The following is a 12004-nucleotide window of genomic DNA, read 5'->3' on the forward strand; positions in this document are numbered from 1 at the left end:
ATATATATATATATATATATATATATATATATATATATATATACATAATTTATTTATGATATCATCAAAGACATGAATGAATTTATTGAGGAAAGGAAAATGCCAGGAAGGTGCTGTTTATTCAAAGAAAGAGCTTTATTAACACAAACACACCACAACTATGTACAAAGCATAATCTGCCCGTACAACAATGGGAAGCTCACTAGAAGCCCACAATCCTGCAGCATCGCGAAGTGTCTCTCTGCCGCTTCGACAACAGCACACAGTCCACTGTTAGCTGCTTGATGCCATTAACTCTCCGCACCTTCTTCCTCTTCACTGACGCTCTGGTCAACCCTGAAGTGTAAAACTCTTAAAGGTCATGAACTCTCACACGTAATAACAATTACTTAACTTCTTTTAAACATTCAGAACCCATGAAATTATATTTTAATGTCACACATTTTAAACAGAAATTATTTATACATTTCAATATCTTATTTATCTCAAAATATGTCATGCAAATTTAACTTCTTAATTGGCGTTTTATCTTTAACTTGATCTCAGGAGAGAGAAAAAAAGAATAAATAACCTTTTATACATGACATTGGCCATTGCTAATGACATACACAGTAATTAATCTAGCATACGTTGATAAAATAAATCAATTCAAGCTAAAAAAAGCTAAAATGAAAGAGTCTATAATTAGGCTATACTGAGCCTCATCTATTTATACCAGAGATTTTCTTAAAATTAAGTTAATACCTTTTAGAAAAAGGTCACCTGGGATAAAGCTCCCCCTGCTACCCTGATTTGCATTTGTATAGCTCAAAGCATTTTCATTTACATGTTAAAGCCTCCCCTAGAATCAGGGGGATTCCCACGTCAATTTCCATCAGTTTGCGGTGTTACCTGCAAATTGCCATGAATAGGCTATATGCACACAGTGGTGCTGACGTAGTTCCGGTAAAATCTCAGCCAGCTACTCCACTTCCGCTCTCCGTACAGTTGACAGGATTTTTGGAGAAATGGCGGCATCGTCCCAGAAAAAGAAATTTAAATTCCAACGCACAGATAGCACGACAGCTGAGCATTGTTGTGTACCTTTGTGTCAAGCCTCGAGTAAGTACAATAAAGTGCTTAGTTTTCATACGTTTCCCTCTGATGCGGAAACCAGGCGAAAATGGATTATCGCTATACGGAGGGAGAACTTTACAGTTAGCAGCCATACCCGCGTCTGTAGCCGGCATTTCAAGAAGGATGATGTTCGTGAGTCAGGGTCCGACACAGGTCGGCGACTGTTGAAACCAGGAGCAGTTCCGGCGTTGTTCGAGTGGAACAACTTCTCCGTCCCACTTCCAAGACCGGGGGTTTGGGAGAGGAGAGAGCGACCAGCAGCGGAGGATGACATGCCAAACGAGGAGGCTACAGCTATTCCCGGCGACCACGACTACGCTTCGGCTCCAGATCCTGCTGTGGTCGATTTGGCTCTCGAGGAAAACACGTCTCTCAGAGAGGAGATCCTCCAGCTGAGGACACAAATCGAGAAGCTTACGATGAAGCAGCGATTTGGCATTCACCGTTTTGCTGGCTCGGACAGCGACATCCGTTTTTTCACCAGGTAAGCTAACCAGCAGGCTCAGATTAGAGGTAACGTTAGATGCACTATAATGTGTTAAATTTACAGACAAATTCACCTGTCCCGATTAAAGTTTAATGGCTGATTAATAAAATTGGAATTCAGCAAACCTACTTGGTTATTGTTATTGTCAATGTACTCCTGATTGTTGTCTAATACTACTGTAATGTATTAGTTGTGCAGTAGCAGCATCCATAGTATAGACTGTGGATAATGAAGACTGATGTTATCATATATTTTTCGTACTTTTTAGTAAAAAATCATTGTAGACACTGATACACTGTTTAAATGGCGACATCTTAATTGTTTTCCTATAGGTTTGCATCCCATGACCTTCTCATGCGCTTCTGGGCACAAGTAGATCCTGCACTGCCTTCCATGGTCAGTGTAACACAAGTACAGAGAGGTAGCTTCACAGAGCCAGCTTCCACTGCAGTAAGTTATGATAATAATGTTGTTGTTTTTATTATGATTATTATTATTATTGATGATGCACCACAGGGCATCACAGGAAGTTATTCCTGCCTTTGGCCATGAAACGTTTTAACTCCTTGTTGTGATTGTCAGATACTGACAATAAGTTGAGAGAAGCATAATGTAATTAAAAATGTTCTTTTGAACAGACTCATTCCCTGCAGCCCATTGATGAGATGTTCATGTTTCTGAACTATCTTGCACTGGGTTCAAAACAGCGTGACCTTGCCAACCGATATGGAGTCCACCAGTCCACAGTCAGTCGCATAATAACAACTTGGAGCAACTTTCTGTACATTCTACTTGGGGCAGTGAGGATCTGGATACCAGAGGAGAAAGTCAGGGAACATTTGCCTACAGAGTTCAAGGACTATGCAGACACTACAGTCATCCTGGATTGCATGGAGCTGAGGTGCCAATGCCCGTCATCACCTGTTCTCCAAAGTGAAGTGTTCTCTGCATACAAGTCCCACTGTACTCTTAAAGGTCTGCTTGGGATTGCTCCTCATGGGGCGGTCACATTCATCTCACCACTATATGCTGGATCTATTAGCGACAAACAAATCACACGAGAGTCTGGAATTCTCTCCCTTTTGAGACCTGGGATGGCCATCATGGTTGACCGGGGTTTTCTTGTTGATGACTTTGTGCCATGTAAAATCTATAGGCCAGCATTTCTCTCTGGTCGATCCCAGATGTCTGCCTGTGAGGTCAGGGAGACCCAGGCCATTGCACGACTCAGGGTGCACGTGGAACGCCTCATACGCCGAGTGAAGGAACACAAGTTCTTTGACACAGAAATTCCACTCAGGCTTTTTGGCAGCATTATTCAGCTGTATACCGTTGCATGTCTCCTGACGAACTATGAAAATGGGCCTCTTGTAAAGGCTTGGGCAAAGTAGCTTTTTTGAAGATGGCACCACCCATCCTGTAAATAGTAATTATCTGTGTATACTTACATGAAATCTGTTTTATATTGTTCCTTTTTTATATTGGTTTATTGAAATACATTCACATTGTTCAATAATATTGAAATTAGTTGTATATTGTCTTGAATAAAATGTTAACCGTGTAAATGGAAAAAATGTTTATATGTTTACAGTACATGAAATCTGTTTATATTGTTCAAGTTATTGAATATTTTTATTGAAATACATTTTACACTTTGTTCAATTTAACTGGTACTCAGTTTTTTTTTTGCTCACCCACTTGTCAGTTCTACTCATTTACCTTTTATATAACAATTACTTTAGTTTATACAACACACAACTTTCCAATGCTAATCATTGCTTTATTAGTGAGAAAAATTAGATGAAGGATTAAGAGGCATAGGGAAATAGCAGATAATTACAAAAGTTATGATTACAGTAAGTTATTTCAAACTAAACATTCAAAAAGATGCCAACAGCATGTATAACAACAAATATTAGTTCTCTACAGAAAATGACCGATAAACATTTAATATCCACAAATTAAAACTATATACACTACAGACTATCCCTGTAACAAATCAAGTTGAGAAAGGCAGCGTGCAGGCCAGTTCTCTACTGCAGGGAAGCGTAGAGATAAAAATAAAAAAAGAAATGGTCTATTTTCTCCTTGATGGTTGCTGTGATGTCATTGTCTCTGGAAATCCTCTGAATGAACATGTCTTCCTGTGTGTAGACAACAAAGTCACACCATTCAAGGCCAGAAATCAACAGCTGGCCCTGGATCTGCCAAAAGTATGCATGAGATTTTCGGAGTGTATGTGTGCCCTCACTGATCTTAATGTATGGGCAGTCCACATAACTCAAAACATTCGGGCATTTAATTTCTACAAGGCCAAACTCTGGCTGCTCCTTGGGATCATACACGATGCCATCGGGTTATGACCCCATCCAAGCTTCGTCAGGATGGATGAGGAACCCACAAGGGTAATGGTTTACCTCCCTTGCCCTGCAGTACTCTTCTACTGCTGCAGGTTCCATGTCCAGCCCCCTCCTCATGTCTGCAGTCTGATGGCTGGGTCTCAGAAGCCTCTTTGCCAGATTTTCAGCAGAGGTCTCTCCCCTGGTGTGACAGACCTCTCTGAATTTGGTGGAGGTGATGCGCAACCGCCTTAGTTGGTGCCACTCTGCACAGGAACTCTGCTTTTTTGTGCTGTTCTCAACTTTGTGAGCTGTCTCAAATGACGTTGCCATGGACGACATGTGGAGCTGCTGATGCTCAGAGCAGACAAAGGAACAGGTAGAGGGTCCAAGGCAGTAATTAGAGAGTGGCAGCTGTGGGGGAGAAGGGGCATCGGAGTGTGGACGGGTGTTTGGCACCATCTTTGTTGGCAAGTGATAGGACAACACACTTCCTTGTTGCACTTTACCAAACTTGGAGTCAACCAGTGGCACATTATTGGTTATGGCCATAGTTGTTATAAGAGGAGCCAGATTGGAGGGAAGGTCACCGTAGACTTCATCCACCCTGAGCATGGAAAGTTCAGGCAGAGCTGAACTGACTCCCTTATACAAGTTGCTCCTATGAAAAAGACAAAAAAAGAAAAGAAAGAACAAACTGATGAACTGGTTGTTTGCATAAAGTAAGCTAAAGTTTCAAATGAAACAGCTAAGAATAAATAAACATCTTATTTCTGTTTAGTTAGAAAGACTTTATTCGTGTGAAAAGCCTAAAAAGGTTTGGACTTTCTTACTTGATTGACTGACAATATAGATATTAACAATAAATGCTAAAATAACCTTCATCCTATAGAATGTAGCATATGATTACTTCATCTGGTATCTTACTGATATGATTACTATAGAAAATGTATTTTAATAACAACGACAACAATAATAATAATAATAATAATATTAACCTGATGCCGTCTACCAGTCTCCTTTCCTTAGGTCTAGCTGAAAGAATCACCATGTCATTCACCAGACCAGGTTTAACACCCTGCATTTAACAAAAAAGGTTTTCAGAAACATAAACAAATATCCATAAATAAATCAAACTATCATGTTAAAAATTTACTTACCATGGTTCTTGGTTTATGCCACTTCTGTTCCGTTTCTGTGCAGCTGTGTGTTGGGGGAACAGAGGTGATCTTCAGCTGAGAATAATGTGCAGTCTGATATAACAGAGCTGCCACGTGGTTACATAAGGCTGTACCTGCCACACAGGTACACTGGCAGCCTTGTAACTGCACAGGATGGGAATCACTAAGTACAATCTGTGAAAATACACATCTGTTACAATACATACTGTACTTGCTGCAAGTGCAGTTAAACATTACAACGTTTTTTTTTTTATAAACAATACACTAGTGAACTTTTGTTATAAAGTAGAATACATGATTACAGTGAGAAAAATAAGAATTAGTCAAATTAACCAAACAATTACAGTTTATATGCAATTATATGTAAATCTGTAAAAACTGTAACCAAGTCATTTCTGATCTCATTTTTTACTTATTTAAAATGATAAGTACATAGAACATGTGTACAAGAAGTGACAGAACTCAGAACACAATATAGTTTCTGTGAATCCCAATACTTTTACAGGTTTTTATACAGTAGTGCTATGGAGTATCATACGAATATATTTTTAATGTAGCCTTTAACGGTATCAGATTTATAACATTGATGTGATTCACAGAAACTTCATTGCTTTGACATACAGTAACCTGTCTGTCTCATGAACCAGCCTTACGCTCAAACTGTGAGGCTTTTGACTTTTCCTCATCGATCTGTAGCACTCAGACCTTATCTGCACTTCCCCTGATGAATCCTTGTTTGAAACTGAGATTGATAATGGTGTCAGTAAAACTGTTGCAGCGACTGACACGCAGACACATAGCGTTAGCAGTAACTTATCATGCTAGCACTGGCTACTACAAAAACATGCTAACTTTATACGTCCAGATCTTACCTTCGTAGTTGTGGATATAGCTCGAAACGTACAATTTGAAGCCCTTCTCCTTCTTTGTGACCGAGGACCGGCACGCTTCTTGAATTATGCGACCAACATCGTTGACAGTAATTTTAGGAAGATCTTGCAGAGATCGGGTGAAGAACGCCATCGCTTCGCTGTTTGCGTCTGTTTCCAGTAGCAACGATAACTTCCGGCGCTGACCGGAAGTGATAGAGCTGGCTGAGTTGAAATGCGGAAGTGAGTGTGCATATAGCCTATTGTCGCAAACCTGAAATTCCACAACTATTAACAGTGCCGCATACTGACGAAAATCCCACTTTTCATGCAGTGACAACAACAACAACAACAACAAATTAAGTTAATTGTTGTAGCTGCAAATAACTACTAATTTAAATTGTCATGTCATGTTATTTTCACATCATAGACCTTGATTGCGCAACTGAGCAGTGACTTATAGTGGTTTTGGAAGGCACTGAGAAATGATGGACCATCAGATCTGAAAACACTACTCATGGTTGTTCTGTAGGGCATGGACAAACAATTAATTCTTTGTTCTGAGTTACTCTACTATGTCCTGGTTCAAATATCACCATAAGGTCTTAATCATTTTCATGCAATGCTAATCCCACTGCGAACTTGGCCAAGGGCAGCCTTATCAGTTAAACGTCCAAATAGGTTGACTGTGAAGCAGCTACCAATCAAGGCGGTTCTTCATGGGCAGCAACATCTAGTGGCCTTAGTAAGATATTCAGATTTCAGTAATTATAAAGGGAGTAAAGGATGAGTCAGGCGATGTTGTACAATGTGCGAGAAAATCCATGTATGGGGGAGGTCAAACAAGAACAAGACTTTCACCCAGGAGACTGCTGGTATCCCTGCCCATTTTATCCAATCAGGACAGAGAACTCCATAAAGAGGTGGTCCAGTCTGACTGATGAACAGACAGAGACCAGGATCCTCCTGTTCTGGTGCCCACACTGGCAACATCAGAGCAGGGAAAACTACCAATTCCAGAGCTCCCGTTGACTGATTGTACCAAACAGGCCAAGAGAAGAAAAAACGCACAAGAAAGAGGTGAAGAGAGCTGCCTCGAAACAAAGAAAGGAGTTGTTCAAGTCTAGTGACATTAGAGAGGAATGTGGGGATTGCTAACTACAAAACAGAGAGGAAGTTAGCTAAAACGATAACTCAAAGTGCTAAATCGAAGGCAACTGGACTTGTTTCAGTTTCTTGAAGACATTTCACCTCTCCTCCAAGAGGCTTCTTCAGTTCCCAAAAAAGATAACGCTTACAGCAGCTTCATCCCGAACCATGATGTTTTCATAAACTTAAACAAGTGTCATAACTCAACCAAATATTCAACGTATGACAAACATATTGTACCCCTTTAGCTGACTAGCTGCATCATATCATTTTGGAAAAGGTGATTATATGACAGTTTTGGAGTGACTGCCAATTGACCTACATTGCCTCCATCCCCTTTTACAAACATTGTTAAATAAACTAAAGTGAAGTTTGCAGTTAGGGTCGATTGCATTTCACATGGTCCGGTGAAGGAGTAGTATTTGCTCATCTACACTCCATGGAGTGTAGACACCCTCTGGGAGTCTACACTCCATGGTTGAGTAGTTGTCTGGAAGCCGAGGCGCCTGTTGATGAAGGCTGCGTTTAGCAGCAAGGAAACAACACCATGTGGTCCACGTCGGTGCGCAATGTGAACAGTCAACTTCTCAGAGCCACCTTGCCATGTTCTGCTGTTAAGCAGGCATACTGTCTCAATAGGACGTCCCAGAGTGCGAAAAGACAAACTTCTTGCAGGGACCTTATGCTCTGGAACAGGTCGTAACTGATTTCCTCTATACCATTTTTTCCTGTCTGCTGTATGTGTCTCTATCTTCCTCCATGCTCGTGCCTCCTCCCCCACTTCCTTACCTTCTGTCTGCCCTTTCCCTGCCTCTCTTTGACTCTCTCCCTCATTTTGTTTGTCTCCCTCTTCCATCGGTCTCTTCCCCACGTCCTTGATCCTCTTTACTCCCGCTGCAGTTTGTCACCCCCTCCATCCGAACCCCCCCAATCCCCACCCACCCCCACCCTAATGCCTACACCCATCCCTCTCTTCCCTCAAAACATGTGGAGGGAATTAATTGGCTCCAGCGTTTGGCTCTTTCCACCTGACTGCCTCTATGTGGCTGTCACCTGGCTCTCGCTCCAGCTTGTCTCTCTTGTTTTTTTCCTTCACCCCTCCCTCCTCTTTCTCTCTCTCTCTCCACGTCTCTTCTTTTTGTCGCTCATTCTCACTCCTCCTTATGTTCCCCTATTCTTCTCCCTCCTCCGCTCTTTCTCTTTCCTTCCTCTCTGCCCTCTCTGTGTCGTGGAATTGCACTCTGTGGAGCGCTGACCCCCGTCAAGGCCCAACAGTTACTCACAGATTGCGGCCATCTAAAATTTCTTTTCATCAAGACCAATGAATTATTCACTAAAAAATTAAGGAAAAAATATGAAAAGCACCCTATTTCAGAACGTGGGGTCCATCCCTTCAGCTGGAAGAGTTAGTGGGGTGAGTGGAAGAGTGAACTTCTCATCAGCAGGTCCAGGACTGACCAGCTGGAGAGAGAAAATGCAGTTGATGAAGTGCATCACCGTACTGATGCATTTAATGTGAACTCCACAATACATTCGTAAAAATCAACATGATATGGTTATTATGACTTATATACATTTAATGTTGTAAATTCATAAATACTTTTCAGTCCGGGAAACTAGACTGACGGCCATTGAGAGCCAAAGAAGTGAACAAGGAGAAAACAATGCAGGTATTTCAATCCATAAAATAGTTGTTGAGGTATTTCACTCAGAAACCACAAATGTGTATTTCATGGTGACACCAGAAGTAAAGTTGGGGGGTCCCCAAAGTCAGTAGTAATAATCCACTGTAGATCATACGGACTAAAACTGATGGTTTTGTGATTCACTGTCATTACATTAACTCCAGACCTGCAGACCAGACTGAGCAGCAGTGAGTCCAGGATTGACCAGCTGGAGAGAGAAAATGTAGGTGAGGGTTGTATCTACTCATCCACACACACACACACACACACACTCATTGCTAATGCAGTCCATGTTAATTTTAATTACATAATTGTTCTTTTTTGTTAACAGAGAAACCAAAGGTGGCCTTCTACACAGGTTTGACTGACGACGGAATAGTTGGACCATTCAACACAGACACCACAGTGAAATACAGCAAGGTCTTCACCAACATTGGCAATGCTTACAATCCATCTACAGGTAACACACACACACACACACACACACACACACACACACACACACGTATTCGTGTAAACATACATACAATGATCACTGTTTTCAAATGATCTGCTCTCACTCTGTAGGTTTCTTCAAAGCACCAGTCAATGGGGTCTACTATTTCCAGTTCACAGTGTGTGGCTACCGAATGGGTACTCTCATTATGACAATGCACAAGAACAACCAACAGATCATGTCTAACTGGCAGATCAAAAATGATCAGGGTCCTGAATATTTTACCAACTCTGTTATCTTGGAGCTGATGGCAGGAGATGTTATTCACCTGGTTCTCCCAGCAGACTATACAGTGTATGACAGAAAAGGTAACCTCAACACCTTCACCGGCTCCCTGCTCTTTACAGTGTGAGGATGTTGTTCAGGCTGCTGTCAGTGATTTGTCAACATTTAAATAAATCAAAGTTGCATTCAAGTGTTTGGATTCTGTTTGTTATCATTGACTGTTGGCTGTGAAACCTGAGATGAGTTTTATAGATTCACTACATGAGTCTCATTCTTCCCATTTGCATCTCAGGCCTCCTTATTAAAAGAAATGAGATGACCCTCCATTTTTACTTCAACACAACATGAAGTTACTACAAAGTCTGTGTGATTTACTGCAGCTGACTCTCTCTGTATATCAGAGTAATACCGCCCTCTGGTGGTGAAAGATTTGTACTGCATCAAAGAGTTTGAACAGACCTGAGAGGGTGTGTGGCCTGAACACTTCCAATCAACTGTTGGTACATATCAACATACATTGTGATAATACTGTATTTGGTTGAAGATCTGCATCAAAATAAACACAGTGGAAGTTAGTTCTAGTGACTGAGTGATGCAAGTGCACAATGTGTTCAACACAAAACAACCACAAATACAAGAATTCTAAATAATAATGTTTCTAAAGTAGACAAAAAATAACCAAACTACTAAAAGCAAAGTATAATTAGCAGTCGAAAAATCAAAACCTCTGACCCCTGACCTTTGACCCCTGACCACAGTTCAGCAGTCTGAAGGATCTTTGTATCGTCCAAACTGAGTTGAAGTATTCAGGGAACCACCAGAGGGCTCCAGAGAACAGATATTAACTTTCTCTGGGCTTTAAATAATGTACGAGACAAAAACAAAATAATGATCGGGATGTAAAAGACAATCACAATGTTCAAACAGAGGACAGTATCTATATTAATGTATAAGCCTAATACATCAGAGATAATGAGATACAAGTGAGACAGAGTGAAGAAAAAGTTGAACTCACTCACTGAGTTTAATCAGATAACCCTCAGTCACACTAGAAGGCCTCAGCATCAGGATCAGTGTGTGTCTGTGTGTGTTTGTCTATGTGTGTGTATTAATAAACACAGTGTTGACACAGTTGTGACTACATGAGAGGGTGTCACAGTTAAAGTGTTCCTCCAGCCTGTAGCAGCTTGTATTTTCTCACCAGCACAGAGAACATATTGAATAATCTGAGGCCTTGAATCAAACTGTCAAACAAGAAACACTTGTTGTTTTTCCCGCTCGTTCAGCCAGCTGAAGTTTGGAGACGATATAAGACAGACCCACTCTACCACTGTACCTTTGTGGAGACGATGAGGGTTGTTGTTGGTTTGCTGTTGTTGCTGCTCGGTCTGTGTGGATCAGGGGCTCAGGGGGAGGCTGGAGGCCTCGGTGAGGTGGCTGAGATCAACCAGAACACAGATCCAAAACATGCAGCTGAGGAATCGACCGAACAGATCACAGAGCAAACCACCTGTGATATCTGGACGGAGCTGAGGGCACTGAGAGACATGGTGGTGGAGCTCAATGTTCACGTGGAGCTGCTGCAGAGAGAGAATTCAGGTACAGACTGATTACTTTTCCTGTTCAGTGATGATCATGTTCCACTGAAGAGTGTCAGTGTACTGATGTAATGATTGGAAGCTCAACAATAAAACTTAACAGAAAATAAATCATTCATTAATTTATTTATCATTTACAAACAAATCTCACATTTTTCCTTGTTTTTCAGTCCAAGCCACAGAACTGACATCTTTGGGAACTAGACTGACGACAACCGAGAGCAAAACAAGTGACCTAGAAAAAGAGAATGCAGGTCTGTGACTGACAAACATGAAGGTTTTATAACTTTCATGGTTTGTCATTGTCTATGATATTATTCTAACATGTGTTAACAGTGTACTATGCACATCTTTGAACATTATTTAAGTTTCAGTTTAAAAAGTTACAAGTTGTTCAAAGGTGTTGAAAAAATTCAGGAATTTCTTCACAATCCAAACTCTCTTTGACTTGACAACATTTTGACCAGATGATGGAACTAGATGAAAAGTTAAGAGATCAACAGTTGATTACAGTTCATTCTGAGGGGAACATGAGTGTGTGTAACAAGGTTTAAGGTAATCAATCCAACAGCTATTGAGATTATTTCTAAAAAAACACACATTTCAGCCTCCTGATGGCGCGAGAAGAGACGTCAGGGCGTCACGGTGGGATCCATCCTTTGGAGAACATAAATTGCATTCATACATTCATGACAATCCAAAGTGGTGGACTGTGTGCAAATTTTTAAGTATTCATTCTGGAGATAAGATGAGGGTCTGTACTGTAAATGTGTTTCGCATGTTAACAGTTTGATATTTTGATGTCTGCTCTGTTCTGTGATTCACTGTCATTACATTAACTCCAGACCTGCAGACCAGA

At 41.0% G+C, this 12004-nt stretch overlaps 1 protein-coding gene and 1 long non-coding RNA gene across 2 annotated transcripts; one reads left to right on the top strand and one right to left on the bottom strand.

Annotated features, from left to right (window-relative positions):
• The first annotated feature begins 914 nt into the window (after positions 1-914).
• On the top strand, positions 915-3057 carry LOC115594035 (uncharacterized). Its single transcript, XM_030437785.1, has 3 exons — positions 915-1600; positions 1936-2053; positions 2242-3057. The coding sequence occupies exons 1-3, from the start codon at positions 1008-1010 to the stop codon at positions 2992-2994; spliced, it is 1464 nt and encodes a 487-aa protein (XP_030293645.1). The 5' UTR covers positions 915-1007; the 3' UTR covers positions 2995-3057.
• A 1511-nt stretch (positions 3058-4568) lies between these two features.
• On the bottom strand, positions 4569-5176 carry LOC115594036 (uncharacterized). The gene is made up of 3 exons (XR_003986413.1): positions 5103-5176; positions 4941-5020; positions 4569-4603 (listed from the first exon to the last, which is right to left on the bottom strand). It is a non-coding gene; the product is annotated as an uncharacterized LOC115594036 (long non-coding RNA).
• Between the last annotated feature and the right edge of the window lie 6828 nt (positions 5177-12004).

Source organism: Sparus aurata, chromosome 13 (genome assembly GCF_900880675.1).
Source record: "Sparus aurata chromosome 13, fSpaAur1.1, whole genome shotgun sequence".
Taxonomy (NCBI): domain Eukaryota; kingdom Metazoa; phylum Chordata; class Actinopteri; order Spariformes; family Sparidae; genus Sparus; species Sparus aurata.